We start from the raw sequence: 27,161 nt of genomic DNA on the forward strand, positions 1-27,161 counted from the left end.
ACTCCATCCACGGAGCCACGGCGGCCGGGCTCTCTTATTCTTTAAACACTAGCCAAGACTCCAGGGCAACGCTGAACAAAAACGGGTGACACTGTCTTGCTCTTGACTTTAAAGAGAATGCCTCTAACATCTGCCCTTGCAGAATGCCTTTAATAGGCATTTTTAAGAAAGTCATTATTACAATATACAGGTTTTCTGGAGCTAGAGTTCAAGTGGGTTTTTGTTTCTTGGTCACCAAAAAGCCAACACGAGACACAGGCCGAGAGGAAGGCAGGCATTTCCTGACTTTGTCAGTGAGTCTGAAGACAAGCCATGAGCATCCTGTCCCTCCCCTCCCAGCAGCTGACCAGGAGACCTGCAGGACAGTTGGCTGGAAACAGTCCCCTGCTCTCTGCTTGCGGTAGCGCAGCACCAATCCCTCCTCGGCCAAACGCCAGTACTTCCTGTGGCAGAACAGCAGGCCCAGACAGACTCCTTTCCACGTCCATCAGCCGCCTCCGCCCACAAAGACAGCTCACGCGCATCTCCTCCGTGGAGCCGGAGCTACGAAGCACTGGCTCTCTGCATTTCCAGGACCACAGCAGGGGTTCCTCATGTTGAGGCCAAGAGGTAGCAGCCAGGGTGCTGGCTGGACTCTGTTCTTCTGTGTCTATCTGTCCTGTCTCACGTGTTAACCAATGTTTCTCAAACTTGAGCCAGGGACCACGTCTTCTGGCTGCTAACCAAAGTGAGCTGGGTTTTCTTTAATATGCTAAGACACTGTAAATCCCTAAAGAGAGGATAAATATGCAGTATTTCCCAACCCTATTGGCCACAGAACCCTTTCTCCAAGGAACACCTATCTTGAGTCGCTAGGGTTCCTTGGAACATAGTCTGGAGAAGGTTCTGATATCCCAAGGAGGAATTCCAAATCCAGGCCCCGGGCTCGGTCAGCCCCTTGTTCACCACTAGGATCACCTCTAATCTCACCCTTTTGTGGGGGGAAGGGAGAGAAAAGGGGGCTGCTTCTGTAACTATGTCATCCATGAAGGATATGCTGCTGAGTAGGACATTCTTTTTTTTTAAAAAAATATATTCCATTTATTTCTTTACAGAGAGGAAGGGAGAGGGATAGAGAGTTAGAAACATTGATGAGAGAGAAACATCAACCAGCTGCCTCCTGCACACTCCCCACTGGGGTGTGCCCGCAACCAAGGTACGTGCCCTTGACTGGAATCGAACCTGGGACCCCTCAGTCCACAGGCCGACGCTCTATCCACTGAGCCAAACCGGTTAGGGCGGACATTCTTTTTCTTAAAAAAAAAAAAAAGTTTTTATTGATTTCAGAGAGAGGAAGGGAGAGGGAGAGAGGGATAGAAACATCAATGATGAGAGAGAATCATGGATAGGCTGCCTCCTGCACACTCTCTACTGGGGATCCAGCCCACAACCCGGGCATGTGCCCTGACCGGGAATCGAACTGTGACCTCCTGGTTCACGGGTCGATGCTCAACCACTGAGCCATGCTGGCCGGGCTACCATTCTTTAATGAGCTGATACCAGGTACCTGCAGGGAGACCAGCCTAGGCGGGACAGCTAAGAGAGGAGAGATGGACCCAGGAAGCCCTGGCACTCTTGCGGGAGATGCCCACCAAACCAGGACTCACGCGATAACAAGGGACCTGTGGCTCTTCAGCCCCCACGGCCCCCCAGAGAGCCTCAGGAGACAGCACCTACCTTTCAATGGCTGACACGTCACTGGTGGTAAACTTCCCTCTGGTGAGCAGCTCTGGGGTGATCCGCCCTTCAAATAAAAGGCCCTCCTTGGCCATCTTGACCAGGATCAGTCGAACCAGCTCCCCCAGGTACATGCCACTGATCATCTTCTCAAACCTGCAGGAGAAGAGCACCCAGGCACTCGTTAGGCCCTTCCGACGTGCCCGCCACTGGGCAACTCGGGGGAGTGGGACAGACACAGGAGACGCGGACCCATCCCTCACCAGCTCACAGCCTCGTTGGCAGGCAAGACCACACACATGTGAATAAGCAACAAGGGGGTGCCCGGGGTCATCTAGACCCCACTCCCATGCCCAGGGTGGTCAACCGGACGCGAGCACCCAGGGGCAGGCAGGGAAGGACTTAGCAGAAACATTAGGACTTAGAAATGAGCAGAATATGCTCATCTCTTACAGAACTTGATGCTATACTTAAAAAAAATTTTTTTTAAATTTATTTCAGAGAGGAAGGGAGAGGGAGAGATAGAAACATCAATGATGAAAGAGCATCGCTGACTGGCTGCCTCCTGCATACCCCACACTGGGGATCGAACCCGCAACCCTGGGGATGTGCCCTGACTTGGGAATTGAACCGTGACCTCCTGGTTCATAGGTCGATGCTCAACCACTGGGACACACCAGCCAGGCTGATGCTGTACTTTTAAATGGCTTTTCATCCTCATCACTCTCTCGGAGAGATGGCCCAGGCCTGTGGGAAGGAGGTGGCCAGGGAGCATTCTCTCTGTTTCCCACTCAGAGGGTAAATGTCTTCTCGGAGGGGATGCTGAGTAGATGACGGGGCTGAGCTGCAGCCATTCGCACGGGACCCCTGTCATGGTCACTCCCTGGCATTCAAGGTCTCCCTCTCCAGCCAAAAGGACCAAGAAGACTCTGCTTTGAGGAACCCACTTCTCCCCTACTGACCTCACCCAACTCCAGGGCAGGCCATCTCACTGCTCTGGCCACATTCAGCCACAGGCTGATACAGAGTGAACCCCCCTCTCGCCTCCCCTGGGAGGCGTGGACTCTGTAACTGCAGCAGCCCAGTGCTGCATGGGAGAGCCTGCTGAAAATGGGGGTTCAGTGCCATGACGAGGGGCCAGGAGAAAGCCCTGAGTTGAACAGATCAGAGAGGCAGGTCCATGCCCGGGCGGCTGGCCTGTCCTCTGAGAGCCCAGCTGGCATGCCCAGCACTGGCTGTGACACAGCAAAACAACCTGTTCCATTCAGAGGCGGGCCCGGAAGCCAAGGATGCCGCTGGACCTGAGCCCCGGCCCGCCCTCATCGTCAACACGGGCACCGAGAACACCGTTCTCATTGTTCCTGCTCCCGACAGGACCAGACAGGACCGCCCCGGCCACGCTGTGCAGAGGATCCCTGGCAGGAGAGAGCCTTTCTGAGTCCTACATGCCCGCCTGCCACCCCAAGGACCTATTGGAACGGCCTCTGTGCGACCCTGAGCTTGCAGGAGCCAGTGCAGGCTCCGCAGCTGGGTATCTCCCCAAAGGAGCAGCGGACAGTGCAAATCTGATGGGCTTTTCGCTTTGTGGGCACCGGGCTTTCTGCCCCTTTCGGCTCCCACCCAAATCTCGTGCTAAACGTCCTGAGGCACACAGATGACGAGTACGGAAAGGTGGGGGCACTCACAGCTGCTTCCCCGGGTTGAGAGACCCCCGGTCTATCTCGCGGTCGAACTCCGTGCGGATGTCTTCCAGGGCCCCGTCGTCCCCAAAGGCCCCCCACTCGGTGTTGATGCACATCCTCCCCTCGTCGCCTTCCACCAGGTCGATGTGCCTCAGCTCCTCCATGTAGCACGCGTTGGTGCCGGTGCCTTGGAGAGAGACGAGAGCAGAAGCCGTGACCACACACCAAGTCACAGAGAGGCGGCGGCGCCTTCTGGACACACCGGCCGAAGGAAGGGACGAGGAAACGGGAGACATTACCGATGATGAGGCCAACTTCACAATGCTGGTCGTCGTAGCCACAAGTCATCATGGTCCCCACCGTGTCATTCACCACAGCCACAATGTTGGCATCATAATCCTGGGGACAGATAACAGGACGTCACCGTCCACCCACACATGGGGGCAGAGGTCACAACCTTAAAGAGAAAGAGGCCTAGCCAATTTTTCCCTGTGGTTAGAGCATTGGCCTACGAACTGAAGGGTCCCGGGTTCGATTCCAGTCAAGGGCACATATCTCAGGTGCAGGCTCAATCCCCGGCGCTGGTCAGAGTGCATGCAGGAGGCAACCAATGGATGTGTCTCTCTCACAACCATGTTTCTCTCTCTGTGTCTCTCCCCCTCCTTTCCATTCTCTTTAAAAAAAAAAAAAAAAAAAAAAAAAAAGGAAGACAATATCCTTGGATGAGGATTAACCAAAAAAACAAAAAAAGAGAGGGAGTGATTTTCATAACCTCCGTCGCTCCTGGAGGAGGGCCCACTTTCATCCCTGCTGGCACTCCCATTACCTGGACCCCGTGCGGTGAATAAATTATAGAAACGGCCCCATCCCCTTGGTTATCTGGCTGAAGATTCTTTCCCGTGTGGATTTTATACGCAGAGCCACCGCCCTCTGCAAGTCACCCCACGACATCCAGTGCCGGCTGCCCTGCTTCCCACCACCCAGGCTGCGCCTGCTCACATGGCTTCCTGCACGGCCCAGCCCTCCTCTGTCAGGAGGCGGCCTCCCCTGCCTCAACGAGCTCCGTGTCAAACCACCCCGCCTTCTGACGGAGCCCCGCTCCGTGTCAAACCACCCCGCCTTCTGACGGAGCCCCGCACCACCTGCTTCTTCCTGGGCCTTCAAGACCTCCCATGTGATGCCTCAGGCCACGCACTATGCCTCCCCCGACTCCCCAAAGCCTGGTTTTAGAACACAGATTTCTCCCCACACCCCCCCACCTCCGTGTGGCCAAGGCGGGTGGCTAGAGAGAAGTTACCCCGCGTTTTTTGATGGCTTTGTTAAGCAGCTTCACCACATCCGCTCCCTCCACTCCGCTCGCTTTAAACCGCTTTGTCCAGGTGATCAGAATGCCCTGCGAAGGAGAGCAGACGGGGTTGGACGCAGAAGGCCGGGAGGCCCCCAGCACCCCCGGCCCTTGGGGACTCTGCTCAGGACAGTGACAAAGCCGAGGCCCAGAGGGACCAGGTGGCCGGCTCCAGACACACCGGGTAACAGGACCAGACTGTCCCCTTTCCTGTTCACCCTTCCACCCGGGGGATTCCTCTGCTACAACTGGACGTCAACGGCACAGCCAGGCGTCCTTCAAAAAGTGAATAAGGGAAATCCAGTTACTACTGGGTCACCCTTCCACAGCCCCAAGGAAAGAAAGCCAGAGCCAAACTGAGAAGAGAAAATGCTACGGTAACTCTTGGCGAATGAGCTCAAAGAGGCAGGTGCTGGAGATTTAAGGAAAATGTGGATATAACTTATGTCTCTTTCCCAACTTTGGACCTTAACTCCCATTGGAAAGCAACGACCCCACTATTTCTACAATATGACCCATTTCTGTGTGTACATTCATGGAGAAACCTCAAGGAGGATAAACATCCAGTGGTTATTTCCTTGGGAACATGGAATGGTAGGAGTTTTACTTTTTGCTTTACCTCTTCATATTACTTCAATCGTTTTACAAATTGCTTTTGTATTTTAAAAAAATCAGATACTAGAAAAGAAAAATGACTGTTCCATTGACTGTTTTTCTCTGAATGGAGAAAATCACTGTAAGTCACGTGGCAGGGCTGGGAAGAGCTGCTGTTCAGGCCCGTCAGCCAGAGGGGCAGGGGGGCGGGGGTCTGTGTGGCATGGGCTGCCCTACTCACTGTGAGAGCCACACGGCCCGTAGGATGTGCGGAAGGGCGAGGACTGGGGATAATTTGTGGTTCTTTGCTCAGCAGCAGCCCGCACCTAAACCAGGCACTGCAAAAGCCCCTGGACAACGTGTTCTTCCCCTCACTGCCCCCCCTTCCCCCCAAAAAACAGACTCCGAGGACATGGTATTGCGGAAAGAACATGAGGCTGGAAGCCAGGAGACCGGGTCCTGTTCCCCCAAGTCTGCCCATTTCCTGGTGGGCAGTGACTCTGGGCCACTGTGCTGTCTGTGGAGTAAGGCGGCCGGGCTAGATTCGGACCATCTCGAAGTCCCGGGCAGCCTTGTAATCAGAGCCTGCAATCCACTCGGGTCCTGGCAGGTGGCAGCCCAGCTGAGGAAGCCCTGCCAGGCGGGGTCCAGGCCTGCGATGGGGCCGCTGCCTTTGGCTCCTTCTCTGCCCACAATGCCCTTCTGCCAGGCTTATCTGCCCCACCTGGCGAGGATCGCGTGGCCAGTGACGCCTTCTTTCCTGGAAGACTGTCCCTTCTGGGGGCAGGCCAGACCCTCTGCTCGCGGACTCTCCGAGGGCCTAGCCCAGCCGGCACAGGGATGGCGCTCGGTCAGTAGCTGCTAAAGCATGAGCGACATCGAGCACAGTGGCTTCAGTCCCTCCCCTCCCGGTGGGGAAGGGGTGTCCCACACTGTCTCTGCCCAGGGAGGTGACTGTCACGTCTCAGTGACATGTGGTACTGACAACAGCCTTTGTGAAAGGTTTGGGAAGACACCCCAGAGGTCAAAGTGATCTGAACGCCTTGGAGGAGTAGCAATATCAGATACCAGAGAGAGAGAGAGAGAGAGGAGACGGCAACATCCCAGAGGCCTTTGCATGTGTGTGAGTGTGTGTGTGAATGTGTGTGTGCATGTGTGAATGTGTGTATGAGTGTGTATGTGTGCATGTGAGTGTGCGTGTATGTGTGTGTATGTGAATGTGTGTGTGCATATGTATGTGTGTGTGCATGTGAGTGTGTGTGTGTGCGCGTGTGAGTGTGTGTATGTGTGCATGTGAGTGTGTGTGTGAATGTGTGTGTGTGCATATGTGAATGTGTATATGTGTGTATGTATGTGTGCGAGTGTGTGTGCATGTGTGTGCGCGCATGTGTATGTGTGCATGTGAGTGTGTGAATGTGTGTGTGCATATGTGAATGTGTGTATGTGTGTGTGCATGTGAGTGTGTGTGTGCGCGTGAGCGTGTGTGTGCGCGTGAGTGTGTGTGTGCATGTGAGTGTGTGTATGTGTGTGTGTGCATATGTGAATGTGTATGTGTGTGTGCATGTGTGTGTGAGTGTGTGTGCGCATGTGAGTGTGTGTGCGTGTGAGTGTGTGTGTGTGCATGTGAGTGTGCGTGTGAGTGTGTGGGCTGAGGCCACCGGATGGGAGGTGGGGCCTGGGATTCTGGTCCTAGATCTGCTGTTAATAAGCCCTGTGACCTTGTTGAGGGGCTTGGCCTACTGAACTCTCAGGCCGCTTGTTGCTGACATCACATGATTACACACACTATGCAGGTGGAAGGGCCCAGCGGCATGAAGCAGAGCCTGGGAGAGGGCGCCTACCCGACGGAAAAGGGATGCTGCCCAGACATGTGGAGGTGCCTGGGCCCCAAGTGCCTGCTCTGCAGAACAGCGGGCTGGTCACCAGCACAGGCTCGGCTGCTTCCTGGTTGGACGGCCGAGGGCAGGTTCCTAACCCCGCTGAGCCTCAATTTCCTCATCTGTAAAGTGGGGATCAGAAGCACTTCGCTCCTGGGTGTGTGTGTTAACTGCCAAGGACACATTAGAACAGAGCCCAGCACCTGATGGACCCCCAGTGATGTTAACTCTCAGAGTTCCTGTTACCAGTCTATTCACAGGTGGTTCTCTGTGTGTGTGTGTGTGTGTGTGTGTGTGTGTGTGTGGTTTTTCTGTCTCTCTATGTAGAAAAGGAGCAAGGTGACAACTATTTAATGTATATTCCTGCCACACTCCACGGCACAGTGCTGTCACACGGAATGTCTGAGTGCATCCCTGCTGAACCAGTGAATGAACAAGTGACACACAGGAAGGTGGGTGCCTAGCACCGGGAGGTCCAAAGGAGAAGCAAGGGCCTCTCGGGGAGGCGCGGCGACCAGCAGATGCTGTGGGGGTGGCATCCTGACCAGAGGCGCGCAATGAGGATGGCTTCCCGGTAAACAAACACCACATCCTGCAACTCTGACCAAGTGCTTCCCAACCTCTCTCCATCACTGAGCCTACTTTTTAACCTTCACTTACCTGACTTTAACACATGGTTCTCTCTACCTCATGGCCACAAATGTCATCACCTCATGGTCATGTCTACAGAGTTTCTAAAAAAATATAAGACATGCAGCCTGGCCAGTGTGGCTCAGTTGGTTGAGCGCTGTCCCATGCACCAAGGGGTCGATGGCTCGATTCCCAGTCAGGGCACATGCCTGGGTTACCAGCTCAATCTGCAGTAGGGGGCGTGCAGGAGGCAGTTAATCAATGGTTGCCTCTCATCAATGTTTATCTCTCCCCCCCCTTCTCTAAAATCAATTTAAAAAAAAAAAAAAATATATATATATATATATACACATATATATATGCAGTAGGATCTCAGGTTACGTCGAACAGGGCGCAACGTGACGCAATTCTCGCCGTAAGTCGGAACCCACCTACATAAGCACCTACGTCACTCACATGGAGCACAGACACAGCAGGAATGAAGTGAAACAGTAAAAACAATTTAAAAGAAAGATAATAATTCCTGACCTTCACTTGTGGTAAATAAATAATAAAAAACATAAAGCACATATGTACACACGTCAAAATGATGGAACTTTTTTTTTTTATAAATAAATGGGAGATGGCGACGTAACCACGAAACGATGTACATCGAGTCCAACGTAACCTGAGATCTGTCTGTACACACACACACACACACACACACACACACACACACACACGTATATGTGGCACGCAGACCATCCCATAAACAAAAGGGAAAGGTAGTCAAGAAAAGGGGTTCGTGAGCTTTTGCCCCCTGGGGCTTCCCTCGAGAGCCTGGGACCCCAGAATGAACTTACCTCATCTATTCTGGACTGCCGACAAGGGAAAGAAAATGTGAGTCCCACAGGTAATTTCTTGTCCTTGATTTTTTTTTTCTCCATGAAGTCTCCCAGGCACTCAGCGACATGGTCAAAAAGCTGGGGAAAGCAGGAGAGCAGTCAGGAGGGAGAAAAGCAGTTCAGGAAAAACCTGAACGACACGGCACCCGGAGGCCCTGCTTGAAAAGCCACAGTGAGTGTGACCGGCAGAGACAAGACCCTTAACACAGCCTGCCCTGGGGGCCAGCACGGCTGAGGGAGCATGTCAAACCCTTCAAACAGACCTGCCCTCTTAGCAATCCCTAAGAGGTATTATCAGGGTATCGAGGACATTTAAAATAGAAAAAATATTTTAAATATTAAAAATCATAATTTAATTTTTTTAATTAAAAATAATAGAAAATCAGCTCATCCCTCCATGTCACACGGTCTCCATCAGCCACCCCGGTGGAGTGGCCGCCTGGCCCCTCTCAGAAGTCATTACTCCGTCGCCATCGCCCCAGAGGCCTCTATCTGTCTACCTCAATCTGCAAATTCCAGAAGCTCCGCGAGCAGTCCCACGGTTGTAGCGCACTTGAGTGGTTTAGCAATCTTCAGACTGCCGTATTTTCACTTTTTCCTGAAGTGTGATGGACATGCCAAAAAGAGTGCCCACGCCCTAAGTGCAGAGTTCACCGGGTTCTCACAAGCTGTATCCACCTGTGTCACCAGGTATTAGATCCAAAAAGATCAAGAAACACAAGCTATCAGCACACAGACACCCCCTTGTGTCCCCTCCAGGCACAGCTGCCACCACCAGCCCCACGAGGGCAACCGCCAGCCACCCTGACTCCCACTGGCCCTGCCTGTCGGCCACGCGTGAACGGAATGACACTGCCTCCCGGGGATGTCTCTTTCGCTCTGTTACGTGTGTGAGTCCCCCACCTGCTGTGTGCCTTTGTACACTGTTCATTCTCCTGGCTGCATAGTATTCTAAGGGGTGAAGAGACCATACTTAGTGGATTGCGGTGTAAGCTCACCTGCTCCACCACACGCTGCCTGGGATATGCACACACGTCGTAGGATAGACTACAAAGAGGCCTGAGCACTGTTTCCCTAGACCAGTGACGGCGAACCTTTTGAACTCGGCGTGTCAGCATTTTGAAAAACCCTAACTTAACTCTGGTGCCGTGTCACATATAGAAATGTTTTGATATTTGCAACCATAGTAAAACAAAGATGTATATTTTTGATATTTATTTTATATATTTAAATGGCATTTACCAAAGAAAAATCAACCAAAAATATGAGTTCGCGTGTCACCTCTGACACGCGTGTCAGAGGTTCGCCACCACTGCCCGAGCCTCGGAACAGAGACTGTCAGTGGTGGCGGCTCACCACCATCAAGGCAATCTTTTTGGATCTAATACCCCCTTCCTCTCTGAAATGTACCCAGAGCCGAATATAGTTTCATATGTGTCCTGGCCGAGTCCTTAGTTGAACTAAGAACTCCCCTTTTCCTTAACCCTACACTCCACCGTCCAGGTATTACCCCGCCCCCTCTTCTTCACATGCCGTCATAGCACCAGGCCTCCCTTCTGTATGAAACCGACACAACTGCGGAGCTTCTCGAAGCCCAGAAGGCGGCAAGGCCGCGCCACGCAGGCACAGGCAGCAGACGGGGCCTGCTCCCAGACAAGGCCGTCTGCCGGAAGGCTTTCCCTGCAGGGTACCCTTGAGAGGGGACCAGAAGTCACCATTCCCACCTCTATCTTCCCCCAGATGTCCCAGGCCCAGCCTAACGTCTGACTTATCTGCCAGGGCAAAGAAAGCCTGTCAGCTTGGAGGCAGGAGCCCCTGTCCCCAGGTCACTGGGACTCGGGCTACGCCTGCCGCCGGCAGCCCCGGCGAGGAGACACGTGGCCACCTTCCCCCGAGGCTCGGCTAAGCTCCCTGTGACCTACATCCGAGAGCTATAAGCCCACTGCTAAGTCCACCCCCCTCCCCCGCCGTCCTCCCCCCATCATCCGCACGCACAGAGAAGGCCGGCGGGCTGCAGAGCGGATTCACATGAGCGGGGTGCACTAACCAGCCCCCCCACAAACAAGCCAAACATAACCACCCAAAGTGCTCTGCTACGAAGGAAACGCCATATTTGTGAACTGTCCACAATCCAGGGGCTCCAGGAGACAGGAAGCCACCCCATCTCAGGCGAACTATGTCTGGGACCAACCAGGGAAGGCTTCTCTGCACTCAGAGTCGGAAAAACATTTTTCTCTTTTCTGACAACATGCTAGTTATTTTAAAAGTCCCCACACACAGACTCAGTTCCTCTGACAAAGATGGCAAACTATCACTGAAAATACCTAAACACTTCTTATTCAAAACTCCCTAAATGAAGTGATGCTTTATGGCTGCATGTATGCTTCCAAAATTAAAGCTTACAATTGCATCAAAATTAGAGATACCGTTGTGTGTAGAAAGAGAAAGGGGAGGTTAGACCAAATGGTTAGAATTGGGAAGTCTGGACCAAGGGCTATATGGGAATTCTTTGTGCTTATCTGAAAACTTTTCTGTACGTTCAATATTATTTCAAGCAAATGGTTTACAAATATATTAAGAATTCGCAACACATTTCAAAAGATGTTATCACAACGCCCAGAATTCGGCACTGTTCAGAGTCCATGAGTCTGAGTTGCTTCGTGGGCAAAACAAAGCCCTTAGTTTTCCAGAATACTCTACAGGTCAATACGAGATCTCAGAAAAATGGGCCACCAGTAGTTATGTCTAACTTCACACCAAACTTCTGCAACAGAGGTTCCTGTGTCCTCCCTATTTATCAGCTGGCAACCTTCTCCCTCATCCCCTGGACTTGACCGCCTTGCCCACAGCCCTCACATTTCCTCACCACCAAAAAACTTTTAAATAAATAAAAACAAGACAAAGGCAAAGCCCGGACTAAGAGTGTTCCATGTTGGTAAAAGTGTCACATCTGGAGCCAGACTGCCTGGGTTCAAATCCCAGCTCTACCACTTATCAGCTGTGAGCCCCAAAGGGCTGGTTACTTAACATCAAGCCTCAATTTTCTCATCTGTGAAATGGGAATAGTAATGCCTATCCAAGAGGGTTGTTGTGATGATTAACTTAGTTAATCCATATTAAATGCTTACATTAGTGACTTATATATAACAAACACTATGTATTTACTATAATACTACATCATCATCGTTATCATCATCATCATCATCTTCCTTCTTTGCAGACCGGTTCAAAAGGGCAGAGGAGAAAACAGACAGCAGGAAAGAAAGTGAACCTGGGGCTGAGAAGATGGGGAAAGAGGCTGGCAAAAACGAGGTCCCAGGGGCAACAGTCAGAAGGAAGTCACTATGGCCCAGCTGGTGCGGCTCAGTGGTTGAGCATCAACCCATGAACCAAAAGGTCAACGGTTCAATTCCCAGTCAGGGCACATGCCCAGGTTGTGGGCTCAATCCCCAGTAGGGAGCATACAGGAGGCAGCTGATCAATGTTTCTCTCTCATCATTAGTATTTCTCTCCCCCTCCCTTCCTCTCTCTCTAAAATAAAGAAAAAATATTTTTTTTTTAAAAAGGAAGTGAACATGGCCAGTACGTACCTGTGGGACAGACACCCCTTAATTTGCAAACCCTGCCAAAGCACACAGGAATGTCGTAGCACAGGGGGACAGTCCCAGGGGTGAAGGCAGCAGGCAGAGATGGCACAACGCAAGGACCATGAGAATAGAGTGTGCCAGGTCAGTACTTGTTGCTAAATGGAAAGAGCAAGGATGCCAACCCAAGCCTGCTAGCCACTGCGAGGAGGAGCAATGCAGCAACCACGGGGCAGGGCTAAGAGCCCTACCAGCTGGCAGGGTTCGCGCACACGCGCCGGATGAATGGGCCGGTTTCTAAGCGGGGACACCTCGGGGCAGGGCCATGCATGAGCGAGACAACCCATTTCGGTGGCTGCCTGAACCACTGGCGGTTCATCTGCTCCAATGACAGTGTCACGGCCTGAAGAGCTCTTAACCAAAACCCTCAGAAGCAGGTGAAAGGCCAGGCTTACCCCTTTTCTCAAAAAAGGCAGAGTGCTTGCTCCAGTCCCACTCATGTTAATTTAGGAACAGAGTGGAGCCAAGAGGAGGTGGCTGCTGGGCCTCATGTCAGAGTCTAGCCCAGAGCAAATGGGTTTTCTGGAGAAATTAGTCATGGGCCTTAGTGTGAACACACCCTCCCTCAAGCAAATATTTGGCGATCTCTGAGTCCGTACCTTGGATGGCAGCCATGACCCAGGAGGCAAGCTACAAACTGGAGGAGCCAGAGTATCCATAGGGGTAGGGGCTTACAGGACGCAGACGTGGCTGAAAACCTGACCAGGGACTGCCTGAACCCTGACCACAGCGTCCTCAGCCAGGGACCCGCCACTCACTGCAACCAGACGGGCAGGAGAGGGGTGGATGGGTCCTTCTGAGCATGAGCACAAGCATGGCCATGGCCCCCCGGCCAGCAAAGGCAGGTAGCCCCTTGCAAGGGGAGGGGGGGGCCCTGAAGCGGGTGGGGCTCTGGTACCAAGTGAGAGAGGAGGGGACGGTGATTTTCCACTTAAGGCCCTGCCCGATTTGCTCTTTGTGCCCAGGACTCCCAGGAGGCCATTAAATCAGGTGGCCAGGATCCCTTGATTAGTCCCGGGGCTGCAAACTAAAATTCCTGCTGCCTCATAGGTGCCAGCCACACCCTCGGCGGTGAGGTGGGTGAGGAGGCCAATGATTAGGAAGGGGTGTTTTGAGCCAAGGGCTCTGCTAAACCTGTGCTGAGGAACGAGCCCCAGGATCCTCGGGGAATGAATGCCTTTATCCAACAGAGCTGCTGGGTCTCCCTCTTTACAACCCCGCCTGTGACAGTCCCTGGAGCCCCATCCACCAGTGTCCCCAGGCAGCGGGTCTCTTCGGGAGGTCACAGCTTCCCCCAGGAGGCCCCCTCCACATGCATCGACGACGGGCTCCTTCCTGGAGCTCAGGACACCGGTGCTGTGGGGTCTGGTCCCCGGGGACCCACCTGGCTTCCGCTGCCGTGCATGATGTTCTCCGGCGTGTCATACACCTCGGACTCCATGTGAACATTCTGGTTCTTCTCTAGGCTCACTTGCACCCGCAGAATTCGAAAGTAAGACCCACCAAGGTCCAGGGCAATGAAATCTCCCTTTTCTGTTCGGGGAGAAAGCAGGTATTGAGTCAGATTCAGGTTTTACGAAGGCCCCACACTCTGCCACTTGTCCTGGGGTCCGACCATCCCCTCCCGGAGGCCCAGCACTTCCGGCCAGGCACCCTGAAAATGCCCACTAAGTACAAAGTCCCACCCCATCTTTCCCTAACTCCTGGCCTACATGAAAAATAAAACTAGCATTTCAACTCAGCGAAACCCCACCTCTGAGGTCATCGCATAACTTGGGTTCCTCCCATGTCAGGTCAGACAGGACTACAGCGAGGCCAGAGCTCCATTTATTCCCCAGGGGAATTTTTTATTATTATTATTGTGGTAAAATGTACATAAAATTTGGCCTGGCCAGAGTGGCTCAGTGGTTGAGCATGGACCTATGAATCAGGCGGTCACGGTTCAATTCCCGGTCAGGATACAATGCCAAGTTGTGGGCTTGATCCCCAGAGTGGGGCGTGCAGGAGGCAGCAGATCCATGATTCTCTCTCATCAGTGATGTTTCTCTCTCTCTCTCTCTCTCTCTCTCTCTCTCTCTCTCTCTCTCTCTCTCCTCCCCCTTCCTCTCTTAAATCAATAAAAATATATTAAAAAAACATATGTATAGATATATACATAAAACTTACCATTTTGCAACCATTTTTAAGTGTACAATTCAGTATACTCCCAATGTTCTGCAATCACCACCACTATCTATTTCCAAAACTTTTTATCACCCCAAACAGAAACTCTATAACCATTAAGCAATAACTCTCCATTTCCCCTCCCTCTAGTCCCTGGTAGCCTCTATTCTACTCTCTGTCTCTATAAACTTGCCTATTCTAGATATTTCATATAAGTGAAATCATAATATTTGTCCTTTGGAGTCTAACTTATTTCATTTTGTATAAGAACTCAAAGGCTCATCCATGTTGTAGCATGTGTCAGTACTTCAGTCCTTTTGAGGCTGGATGATATTGTGTGTACATATCACATTTTGTTCATCCATTCCTCTGTCGGTGGCCACTTGGGTTGTTTCCACCAACGGATGTTTTTAACAGAAGTCCCAGTTGATCACCTAAGAGTAAACTGGCCTGACATCGTTGCATTCCTCAGGACCAATGTGTGCAAGAACTGGGGTGGCCTCAGCAGAACAGAGAACGATGATGGACTGTACGCCGAGACCACCATACAGCACCCAGGGTGGTAGCCATGGGCAGGATTCCAAACAGTAAGCCACCACCAAACATGACCTTATTTCTCATTCGTTACCCCCACACATGCTCCCCCAAAATCAGTTAAAATCTGTTCATTTTCCTAGCCACCGTGGTTCAGTGGTTGAGCATCAACCTATGAACCAAGTCACAGTTCAATTCCTGGTCAGGGCACAAACTTTTAAAGCATAAAAGGTTTTAATTTTGATGAAATACAACTTATTTTTTCTTTTGCTGTTTGTGATGTGGGTGTCATTCTCTATGAAGCCATTGCCAAAGCCAAGGTCACAAAGATTCACACCTCTATTTCCTTCTAAGAGTTTTACAGTTTTAGCTCATCATAACTTGTAAGTTAATTTTTTATATGATATGAGGTAAAGGTCCCACTTCATTCTTTTGTATGTGGATAGATATCCCAGCATCATTTTCTTTGTTCTTTAGTGCAGATCATGAAAATTCGGTCTGGTAAACAACTATAAACCACTTGTGCATAGGGAAGTCACAGGCACAAAAGTGAACACCATGCTAGGATAAAATTATGAATGTTTTTATTTTGTTTCAATATTTTAAAAATCAATTCACTGCTTTAATGTTTATATATTTTTTCATGTTTTACACTGGCTCGTCATCATAACTTTAAAAAAAATAGCATCAGGAATTTTTTGTTTGCCAGCCTGGTGAAAAGTCTCATTTTCAGTCGACTAAAAGGCCTAAGGAAACACAAGTTCTTGTGCTCAAGTCCCAGGTGATGGAGGTGGAACCTGCTTAATGGTGCCAGTGTTGACAGCAGGTAAGAGCTTTCCGCCCTTCACGCAGGAAGGGGTCAGGTTTCACACAGTACCTTTCCAGGACCCAGGCCTAACGGTTCTCAAGGTGAGTGAACATGACCGTAGCCACCTATGACCCAGGAGGAACTGGCCTTAGGGTGTGTGGGGCTGGCCCGCACTTCTGCAGCTCTGCAGACCCCTCCCCTGCGTCCCAGCCGATGGCCTGTCCACCCCAGCTCTCTGCTGCTCTGTGTTCTCACCAGCACAGGTCAGCGGGGTCCTGGGGAGTTGGGTCAGAAAGGGTGGCCTTGAGATGTCAGGACAAGGCCAAATACTGGACACTCCACCCCTGGAGGTGGGGATGGATGACGTGCGGGGGGCTTTCCCTGGAGGCAGTTCCCAAAGGGTCACTGTCAGCCCAGCGCAGCTCCTGGTCCTTCCCTGAGCAGCGACCCTCATCCCAGGGCGTGTTTGTGCTCAAAGAAACGGCAGTTGGCACCTCTTCTATAAATCACATTTGCAGCGCAGGAAACAGGGGACAAACATTAACTCCCTTTCTCAGTTTATGGGTTAGGAAGCTCCAACCAAACCAGCCGAATGACCTGCTCGTGGTCACACCTGTGGCGAGGCCAGGGCCCCTCCCTTTCTTAGTCACTCGTATTCTTGTAAATGCTGTGATGCTCATTGTTTTTTATGGGTGTATGTCCTATTTTCCTTAGTTGGATGATAAGCAACCTGAAAGAAAGGCCAATTTAACATGCTTCCCTCCCGCCCCAGTTCTGAGTCCTGCACATAGCAGGCCATCAGCAAGGTTTGCTGCTGGTTCAGTAAGAACAGCCTGGGTCAGACACACCGTCTGCTCAGCCCCATTCTCGGCCACGCAAAGGACAAGGAATGACTTCCGGTAAGGGCAACATGCTATCGGGTCAACTTTACTGCCTGTCTAGCATCTCTTTAGACAACTCCCTTCCTGTCTTATAGCTGAAGTTGGGGTAGTGCTGACCACCGCCCCCCCCAGCTCCAGGGGGCCAGTGTGTGACCCAGGAGCAACCAGAGTCACCCATCTTGCCACAAGGATTGGTTCGGGGTGGGCACATGACCCATGCCAGCCAGTCGTCACCCTCTGCAAGACCATCCCTGGGATGGCCAGCTCTGAGGTGAGGAGTCGGCTGGGGCTGCAGGGCTGTCTCCAGCTGAGGGAGAGGCGGCCTGCGCAAGAAGCCAACGAGACTGAAAGAATATTAGGCAGAAGCCAACTTACGACGAGATTTCCCAGGCATACGAACCAGGAAAGGCCTCTTTTGCTTATACAAACCGGAGTTAGAGTTCTTTCCATTTTGTTTAAATCCTCACCCAAGGATATGTGTATTGATTTTTGAGAGAGAGAGAGAGAGGGAGAGAGAGAGAGGGGGGGGGGGGGGAGAGAGAGAGAGGAACATCAATGTGAGAGAGAAACATTCACCAGTTGCCTCCCCTACACCCCCTGACTGGGGATTGAACCCACAACCTAGGTATGTGTCCCGACCAGAGATCAGACCTGCAACCTTTTTGGTGTCTGGGACGATGCTCCAACCAAGTGAGCCACCCAGCCCAGGCCCAAGTTCAATATTCTTTATTAGGGAACGAGTCCACCAAATACTTGCCTCATAACAAAGGGGCCTATCACCCCCTTTTCCCTCAGGTTGGCACCCTGATTCGGACCTGTGGTGTCCAGTCAGCCCACTGCAGAGGCACCAGAGATCCATCTGTGGGCTCAGCCACATTTTGCGGGGGATCGGGATCGGGTGAGACAGCCCCCCTTTATCCACCTCTCCTGCCCACAACATCGCAAGGATGCCAGTGAATTCTGAAAACCTCTGAATCTTTCCTCCGAGGTTAGACATACACACTTGGTGGGGGCAAGGGGGTCCTCTGACTAGTCCCATAGATTGGGAGGGCCTCCCCAAAACTCGTACACGGTCAGTTATTACATTAGAATAATGAAGAGGAGGATAACGGCTCACTGTAACTCTTATGGTGGTTTGCTGTTTCCAAAGCACTTTTACTTGATCCTCCTGACAGCCTGGGGCAGGTAGGGCAAGGATTCTCGTGCCCATTTTACAGATGAGGAAATGGAGGCTTAGAAAGTTAGCTGACTTCTCCGAGGTCACACAGATGAGGAGCAGCGGAGCCAGAGATTAATCCAGTGTTCCCGGCTTTTGTTTTATTTATTGTCCTTTCCCTTTCAGCCTCTTTTTGTAGTGGTGGGCTTTCCTCCAACTTCCTCTTCACATCTTGGGCCTCAGCCTTCCTTCCTGCTGCTGGTGCCTCCTACTTACGACTGCTTCCCACATTTCCCATCTCCACCGAAGCTCGGAGAACGGCTCTTCTGGAGGAGGCTCGTTACACAACGCATCTGAAGGGCCCTGGCAACTCTCCACTCTCTAATGACAGCCATTATTACCAGCGAATAATAGAAAACAAACACGGGACAGATGTCGCTCTTGAGCCCAGGCCTGCGCTGGGATCAGGGCAAACAAAAACCGCGCTTTCATGAAATGCCTTACCTCTGCCTTGCTCACTGAATTAATTCTGCACCTGACATACGAAGGCTGTCTTTCCCTCCTGTGTGCAATCCAGATACTTGATGAGTAAAAAACCAACTAGGACTCTGGGACATTCCAGAGATTTCACAGATGGGAAGATAAGGAAACTCAAATACGGAAACTGAGTCAGAGACAGATCAGTGTCCAGCCCAAATGAGAAGAAAGGAAATATTTTCCTCCCTTTGGCTACAAAGTAGTACTATGTATATAGAGAGCTCAAAAAATTAACAGTGAAAGAACAAGCATTAACAGCGACCGCACCACAAATCAAATATTTTTTAAATTACCCTTTTGGATAGAGCGTGCTAGGAACCATGAAGCAAAAACAAAGAAATATTCAACGCAATTTACCCTCAATTACAATTGGTATTTATAATATTCTTAAGGATAGATGAGGAGAGAGAAAAAAAGAAAAGGTTTTACAAATAAAACTGATGACCAGGGTCTTTGGAGGGAGACTGGGCAGCTTTGAAAGGAGACTTCTGCTCAGCCACGTCACCAGAGTAAAAAGGCTTTAACATCTCCCTTCTTTCATTTATGATCCGTACCGTTCCTATTCCAGGAAGGATATGCAGCCGCTAAATGCCACCTTAGGGTTTACAATTTTTTTAATGTGTAGATTATTGAAGATCAATTAAAGAAAAACCACTACCCATAAAAAATGTCCAAAGGTAAAAAAATAATAATAGTAATGGGCTGATACAGTTATAAAAAAAAAAGTAGCTTTTCCAAACTCTGAGCCCAGTCCACCGGGGGAAAGGTCGCAGGAAAGGAAGGTTTGTGTCTCCCTTTCCGTGGAAGTCGCATCACCCCCGGAGGGGCAGGGGCAAACCTCCACGGGGTGAGTCCAATTTGTCCTTCCGTGGTTTGGGACTCCCACTAATTCCGTTGCTGACTAATTACGCCGTTGAAGCAGTAATTAACACCCCAGAAGGGGAACGGCACCATGGTTTACTACGAAGACGACCAGCATTCTGATGGCTCCCAGGGACCTGCTGGTTCTTGGTTGCTAAGTGAGCAGGGGAGGGGAAGGGAAGGCACATCTGACACTCAGGGCAGGGCCTGGACTCGGGGCAGGTCTCCGAGGCCTTGGCATCAACGTCAACGTCAGGGTGGGGCTGTGAGGGCCATTTCACGAAGAGAGTGGGCCCCAGGGCGCCTGAACTGAACCCACCCGTGAATATCAGGAACGGCCAGAGGAGAAACGCTACAGGATGTGCTGTGGTTGCACTGCTCAAGTCCCAACTCTTATACCTGGAAATATGGCCCTATGTGGACGCAGGTTCTTTGCAGAAGTAATCGGGTTAGGATGAGGTCATTAGTGTGGGTCTCACCTCACTGGTACCCTCAGAAGAGGAAATGCCATGTGAAGAAGGGCACGCAGGGAGAGCACCATGTGATGGCCGAGGCAGGCTGGTGGACACCGTGCAAATCAAGAAACACCCAGAACAGCACCAGCAGCTAGAAGAGGCCAGGGCGAGCCGACCCGGAGTCTCAGCGGGAGCCTGGCCCTGCAGACACCTTGACTTTGGACTTCTAGCTTCCAGAACTGTGAAACAGTGTGTTCTCGTTATGAAAAGCCACCAGCACTTCCTATGGCAGCCTTGGACACTAAAGCAGGGGCAAAAGACAGGCAGCGGGGTGAGGGGTGGGGTGGGAGGAGAAGGGCACTGAGGGCGGGGCAGCAGACCCAGACCCTCGGCACAGGACGGTGGGTCCCGGCACTTCAGGGTTTTGGTTTCACCTCCTCCTTCTCCTCCTGTTTTTTGTTTGTTTGTTTTGTTTGTTTTTTAATCCTCAACCTAAGGATGTTTTTCCCATTGGTTTTTTTAGAAAGAGTGGGAGGGAGAGAAGTGGGAGGGGAGAGAGAGAGAAACATAGAAACATCAATGTGAGAGAGACACATTGATTGGCTGTCTCCCGCATGAGCCCCTACCAGGGCTGGGGAACCCTGACCAGGAATGGAATCCTTGACCCTTCAGTGGGCAGGCGGACATTCTAACCACCGAGCCAAGCCAGCCGGGCTCGCCTGGTCCTAGCACCGGTCTGTGCTCCTAAGAAACTGCCCTAAACATCTGGCCCCATCCACACTGGAGAAGAAAGAGGCTCCAAAGGAGTCTTGGGGCCCAGGCCCCCGGCTCCCGTCCCACAAACCCTAGGACAGTGACCCCCCTCCCAGCATGGCTTAGCACCACGTCTGTCATCACACTGAAGGCACCACTGATTGTGAGACACATCCCTGTTTCACATAAGATGAAGAAAAAATGCTGCCGATAATAACTATAAGATGCGATTATTGTACAATACATTAACGATTTCAGAGATATTCAAATAAAAAATTATCTAAAAACAGATGAAATATGGGGGGAAAGATCAAAGAGGTGTGGGGAAAGGCAAGTAAGCCAGGCAAGCTGGTTTCTTTCCCACAGGACTGTCACAGTCTGTATCATCTGGTGTCTGTTATGAATTCGTCTCTACGACGGGGCTGCAGAATGCGGATTTTCCCAAATGAGTCTGAATTCTGAGCCTTGTTTTGAAGGGCAGTTGATGGGGCAAATGGCTAGGTTACTAGTGTACTTAGATCACACTCTGAGCCCCTCGAGTGGGAATGATTTGGGGAAGGGTGAGGGAGAGAACCCCTGCTGACATCCGGTCTGAGGATGGGGAGCTGGCTGGGGGGGGGCGGGGTCAGGAGGAAGGGCAGGCATCTGCTCCTTGGATGTGTTAGTCTCGGGCCAATAACACAGAATCAGGTCCCCGAAGACATCAGGTAGCCTTCTGAGCTCTTCCAAGTAAAGAGGGGCCATGGCCACCCATTCCCCGCCTCTCCTCTCTCAACTGGCAGCAGACACAGCCGCACCGCTCCTACAGAACTCCAGAGCTCCACTAGCTAAGCCGGGAAAGGCTCAGTGCTCCCAGATGTGAGTACCATCCAGGGCTGGGAAAAAGCAGAAGTGAACTACAAACCCCGAGACATCAGAACAAAACCCAGGGCACAACACCGTCCAGCCACTCTGAGGCCAGAATCTCTTCGGCGGTTAATAAAACCCGACACTGCTAGTAACCGAGACCTCAGGGAAAACCAAAGGATGGAGCTGGAGGAGATTTGAAATAGTCAAGAGCCATCAGGGATACAAATGCCAACGTGTGTGCATGGAGCACAGCCCGCCGGGGGCACAGGGCACACGCTCTCCCTCAGCACGGGAGCCATCCAGACTTCTAACGGCCGCTGCAGGCAGAGCAGGACTTCCCCACAGCCCTGCCCTTGCCCATCCTTTGTGCACATCAGCTGCAACAGCTGCAGTTCTCCTGACATCCATTCTGCAGGCTGCATGCCAGCTGCCCCAAATCCCAGCTTTACACAAACCTCCAGAGCAGGGAGTGAGGGCCGTACTCTCAGGGCATGCACTCACAACCCCAGGAGAGACTTGACTTCCTTCTTCCTTCTCTCACATACAGGTGAGTCCCAGCCTAGAGCACAGAACCCAGCTCAGAGGGGGTGCCTGCCCAAACTGGGCAGGAACAGCACCTGCCCCTGCAAACTAGTAACGGTGGGTTGGCTGGACAGAACAGCTCCGTGAGCAGGCCAGGCTGTGCCCTCTCAGCCTCCACCCTGCCAAGTGCAGGGGCTGAACCCCCCTCCCCCTCCACCCCCGCTCCCCACTGTGGGGCATGAGCCACACCAACAGACACACCAACAGGATAATTTTTTCTTCCATTCTCTCTCCCCTGGCCTTTCTCTGCTTGGGGGCTACCTTGATTTAGATCTATACGATTTGTTCAGATGGGGACTCGAATCTCCCCTGAGTCTGAGGCCCACCAGTCACTAGGATTGCTACTTATTAGAAGGGAGGCCTGATGCCCTGATGGAGAGATGCTCCTAAAATGAACTCTTCCTTTCTTCTGGAGCCTTTCCTGTTCTGGAGACAAGCATCTCTAAGATCTTACACAGCATCTGTAAGATCCACAAATACAGCCCTTTCTTATCACAAGCTACTAGACCAGAGGTTCTCAACCTGTGGGTCGCGACCCCTTTGGGGGTCGAACGACCCTTTCACATGGGTCACCTAAGACCATCGGAAAACCCATAATTACATATTGTTTTTGTGATTAATCGCTATGCTTTAATTACGTTCAATTTGTAACAATGAAAATACATCCTGCACATCAGATATTTACATGACAATTCATAACAGTAGCAAAATTACAATTATGAAGTAGCAACGAAAATAATTTTATGGTTGGGGGTCACCACAACATGAGGAACTGTATTAAAGGGTCGCGGCATTAGGAAGGTTGAGAACCACTGTACTAGACAGTCAGACCAATGAGGGCAGGTCAGCCTTGTCCAACCATGGTCTCCCTAGTGCCTGACACATGGTAGATGCTCCGTAGGCCTATGTTGGATGGATGGATTGGTAATGTATGGAGGGGAGATGGATGGATGGACAGACAGATGGATGAAATGGTAAGTGAATGAATGAGTAAATGAGCGAACAAATAAATGGAAGTTGGAAGGATGTCTCACAGAGCATTCAGCCCTTGGAGCCGATCTCTGGATGAGAGACTCACCTGAACCATCAGGAGTGGACCTTACAAACGTTGGCAACATCTTGACTGTGGCTGTCGGATTAAAATCCCGGGAAAGACCATGCCTCATCTCCTTCTTGAAACGTGTCATGATATCTATCAGAGTTTCGTCGGAGAGCCGCATGGCATAGAGATACTTGTCAATCTGGGGGAAGGATGAGAAGGAAGGAGAGTGAGGCCAAGGCTGAGGAAGGGCATTCCAGTTCAGGTTTGACGAGGGAGGACAGGGCAGGTGAGGTGCCCACCTGTCCAAGATAATCCAGCTCCCACGGGCACTTGACCAACCATGCTGGCACATCACAAGATGGGAAGTCATCAAATGCCATCAACCAGGTCACTCGGGGCATGCTTGCAAATGCTCAGAGCCCTAACGCCTCCCCTGTAAACTGAGCCAAATGCCTCCAAGGTCCCTGGCAAGCCGCAAATATGACATGGAAGCCGCCCTTTGACAGCCCCCCTCCCACAAGACATGTCAGAGGCGCCTTAAGCCTCCACACAACCCCTTGCCTCTTTGACAAGTGGCTGGCTCATCCTCATGTGAATGGAAGTGCTACAGAGGTTAGGAACGAGAGCTCCAGGGCCAGAAACCTAGAGTTCAAATCCCAGCCCGATCACTTAGCAGGTGTGTGAATTTCAGGTACCTCAGCTGAAAAAGTAAGACAATAAATAGGACCTAACTCACAGAATGTTGTACGATCAAATGAGATGGAAAAGCACCAAAGACACAGAAAGTGTTTGATAAATATCACCTATTATTACTGACACTAGAGGCCCGGTGCACAAATTCATGCACCTGTAGGGTCCCTCGGCCTGGCCTGCAGGATCAGACCGAAACCGGCTCTCCAACATCCCCTGAGGGGTCCTGGATTGCAAGAGGGCGCAGGCCAGGCCGAGGGACCCCACCAGTGCACAATTGGGGCTGGGGAGAAACATGGGAGGTTGGCCAGCCGGGGAGGGACCGCGGAGGGCTCCAGGGCATGTCCGGCCCATCTTGCTCTGGCTGGACCCCAGCAGCAAGCTAACGTACCAGTTGGAGCATCTACCCCCTGGTGGTCAGTGCATGTCATAGCAACTGGTTGACCAGTTGACTGTCTGCCCTCTGGTAGTCAGTGCACGTCATCGCAAGCAATAGAGCAGTCTTAGCATATCATTAGCATATTACACTTTGATTGGTTGAATGGATGACCAGACGACCGGGCACTTAGCATATTAGGCTTTTATTATATAGGATAAGGCAGTGGTATTGACGGGTTTCCTTGGGTGTGATTTCTAAGTAGGTAGAAACAGGCCAAAGGGCTGGAATCCTTCAGAACCTGGGGCAGCAGGCCCAGAGCAGAGACCTTAACCCCACCATCCCCAGAAGATATAGAAACAGCCCCGCAGGCTTCCATGCCCGTGTACCAGGGCTGATATGATCAAGTTTCCAAGTCATTCCATATACTGACCCAACCTGCTCCTCCTCCTGGTTCCCCCTGTTCCTCAAGGTTCCCAGGCTCCTCACCTCAGGCTCCCTGGATTGTCATTGGTTGTTCTTTCTTCATAGTCTCTTCCCATTTATTCTCTCCAAAAGCATTTATTGGGCACATACTATGTGCCTAGCTCTTGGCTCGATACCTATCCTCATGGTGCCTGTCTGCATGGAGTTCACCAGAAGTCATTTTGAGCCATCATTCATGTTTTTGCCACTCCTCGGTAACTGCATGCGTGGATTAGTGATTTCTGATTGATTACTCATTCATTCACTGTAATAGTTTTCCATTTTCAATCCCTCAACCTTCCAATTAATCCTCTTAGACCCTGCCACACTCAGCTTCTTACACTGCAACACTGGTCAATTCATTCCCCCGCTCGAAGCCTTGCAATGCCTCCCCATGTCCGAGGCACCTGTGCTCTGTAGGTGCGGCTCGTGCTCCGTGAACTCCAGCCCAACTACCTCTGCCATTCCTGGTAGGTGCTGGGCTTCCCAAATCTCACGTACCCTTCCACCTTCAGATCAAATGTCACCTCCTGCGGATGCCCGAGTCCCTCAGGCTAGAGACAACCCCTCCCTCAGCACTGATGTCTGCCCAAGCTCTAGCCTGGGTCACAGCTTTCTGCATGTATCCCAGTGCCTGGCAGGCAGCCTTGCACACAGAAGGCTCCTGGTGCACAGAGAGACAGATTTATGACCCAGTGAGGCTGAAAAGGCCTTGACTCTGATTTGCTTCTGCGAATGGCATCTCACGCTCACTTTTCAGGGTGACTGGAAATGTCCTGATTCAAGGACACAGAGTCTCCAGCCCCAGGTCACCTCTGCCTATTTTGCTCCTGGGCAGCCTTCTTGCTTTGGTCTCTATGCCTGTGCTCTCCCAGGCCCTGCCTGCTCCTGCCTCCCTGACAATCAAGGCATTGGCCAAAGTCCCCCAGGGTCCTCCGTGGCCAGAGACAATCCTGGCCCCGCCGCCAATCTCTTCTACCACACCCCCACCTTTCCTTTCCCCTTCGTGGCAAAGTACTGCAAAGAAGGGCAATCAGAAACCACCGAGCGCTGAGCTAGAAATGGCCAGAACCACAGCCCTACGAAGAGACATGCTCCGTTCTGCCCCCAAGGTCAGCAGCACCGGATCAGCAGTCCTTGCCACATGGCACCCACAGGAGCACACGGGGGTCTACTGAGTGCACGCCAGAGAAGGCTTCTGGGGAGGGTGACGGCAGGGTGCATCCAGGAACAGCAAGAGCGTGCGGGAAGGCTGAAGGCAAGGGAGGGTGGTTTGCGCAATGAACAGAAATAAACTCCATGTGCATCCAGCACACAGTGTAAGTGGGGCAACTGGAAAGAGCTAAACCATGCAGGGCTTTATAAGCCACATAAACACATTTAGATTAACCCCAAAGCATGGCAGCCGTGGAGTGACTCGAATGAGTATCCACAATGAGATCTGTGTTCAGAATAGATCAAGCTGTGTATGGGGTAGAGAACGGGTGAGCAGGAGCAAATCCGTGCAATAGTCGCATGGCTACTCTAGCATTTTGGGCATGCTTCAACTGCCGCACCCCTCACCCCACAATGTGATGATCTATTTACTGATTTGTCCATCTCGTCTGATAATGTGTGAGTCCCCCAGGGAAAGGAAAGCTCAAATAGGCCTTTGGAACTCACCCAGTTGCCTCGTACAAAATAGGAATTCAATTAATATCAGATGTTGGAATAATACTTTATCATTATACTAGAGGCCCCGTGCACGAATTTCATGCACAGGGGTGGAGAGGGGGATCCCCTCAGCCCAGGCTGCACCCTCTCCAATCTGGGACCCCTCGGAGGATGTCCGGCTGCTGGTTTAGGCCCTATCCCATATTACCTCTTTATTATATAGGATTGTGGTTTACAAATGATTTCACATCCAGTATGCCATTTAACCTTCAAAACGACCCTGTCAGCGAGACTCGTACCCTCTTTTTGGCCTCCTTTTTCAGATCTCTTTGGAAATGAGGTCCACTTCACTGTTGCAGAAACTGAGGCTCCAAGAAGCTAAGTGATTAGTTCAAAGCACACGACCAGAAGTCGGGTCTCATACCTGCAAGTCTAATGCTGTCTTTAACAATCATGCCCGTCCCCAAGGGAAGGCCTGTCCCTGTGGAGGGCAGACCAAGGAAAGCTGCTGAGGTTTTCCAGCTGGACAGGGAGAAACTTCTAGAAAAGGCAGGGCTCTCCATTACTCCATCCTGTCTCCTAGCTCAAGGTGCAGCTCGGCACAAGAACACGGATCTGAGAATCCTGACGTTGTAGGACAGCCAAGCCAAACCCAAACGGAGCCTAGAAGCTCAAATCAGAAAGCCGGCTGGGAACAGAGAAAACCTGCCTCCTCTGGCTCAGGTTCACGAATCAGCATGTGGCACACCCCCTCCCCAAGGAGATGTAGGAAATGAGGCCCAAAAGGGTACAAGCTGGGGCAGAGCTGGCCCTGAACTTGAGGCCTCCTGGATGTCATGTGAATGAGGATACACCAAGGGGAGCCCTTTCCACTGGTCCGAGGGAGCTCAGGCGGGGCCTCCAAAGAGTGGAGACCCTGGGGCTGGGGCTGGCCAGGTACCCACCACCCTGGGCACCTCTCCGCACAAGGGGCCTCTTTCCCCT

General features: G+C 51.6%; 1 protein-coding gene across 1 annotated transcript in view; it reads right to left on the bottom strand.

The window, feature by feature from the left end:
• The window catches only part of HK1 (hexokinase 1), a 62,253-nt gene that overhangs the window by 20,921 nt on the left and 14,171 nt on the right, over positions 1 to 27,161 (bottom strand). The window contains exons 2-8 of the mRNA XM_059662504.1: positions 23,030 to 23,192; positions 13,757 to 13,905; positions 8,687 to 8,806; positions 4,696 to 4,791; positions 3,698 to 3,797; positions 3,402 to 3,585; positions 1,717 to 1,872 (exon numbers count right to left, since the gene is read on the bottom strand). Coding sequence (XP_059518487.1) covers positions 1,717 to 1,872; positions 3,402 to 3,585; positions 3,698 to 3,797; positions 4,696 to 4,791; positions 8,687 to 8,806; positions 13,757 to 13,905; positions 23,030 to 23,192 — 968 coding nt within the window. The remainder of the gene's footprint in view (positions 1 to 1,716; positions 1,873 to 3,401; positions 3,586 to 3,697; positions 3,798 to 4,695; positions 4,792 to 8,686; positions 8,807 to 13,756; positions 13,906 to 23,029; positions 23,193 to 27,161) is intronic.

The sequence above is a fragment of the Myotis daubentonii genome, chromosome 13 (assembly GCF_963259705.1).
Source record: "Myotis daubentonii chromosome 13, mMyoDau2.1, whole genome shotgun sequence".
Lineage (NCBI taxonomy): Eukaryota > Metazoa > Chordata > Mammalia > Chiroptera > Vespertilionidae > Myotis > Myotis daubentonii.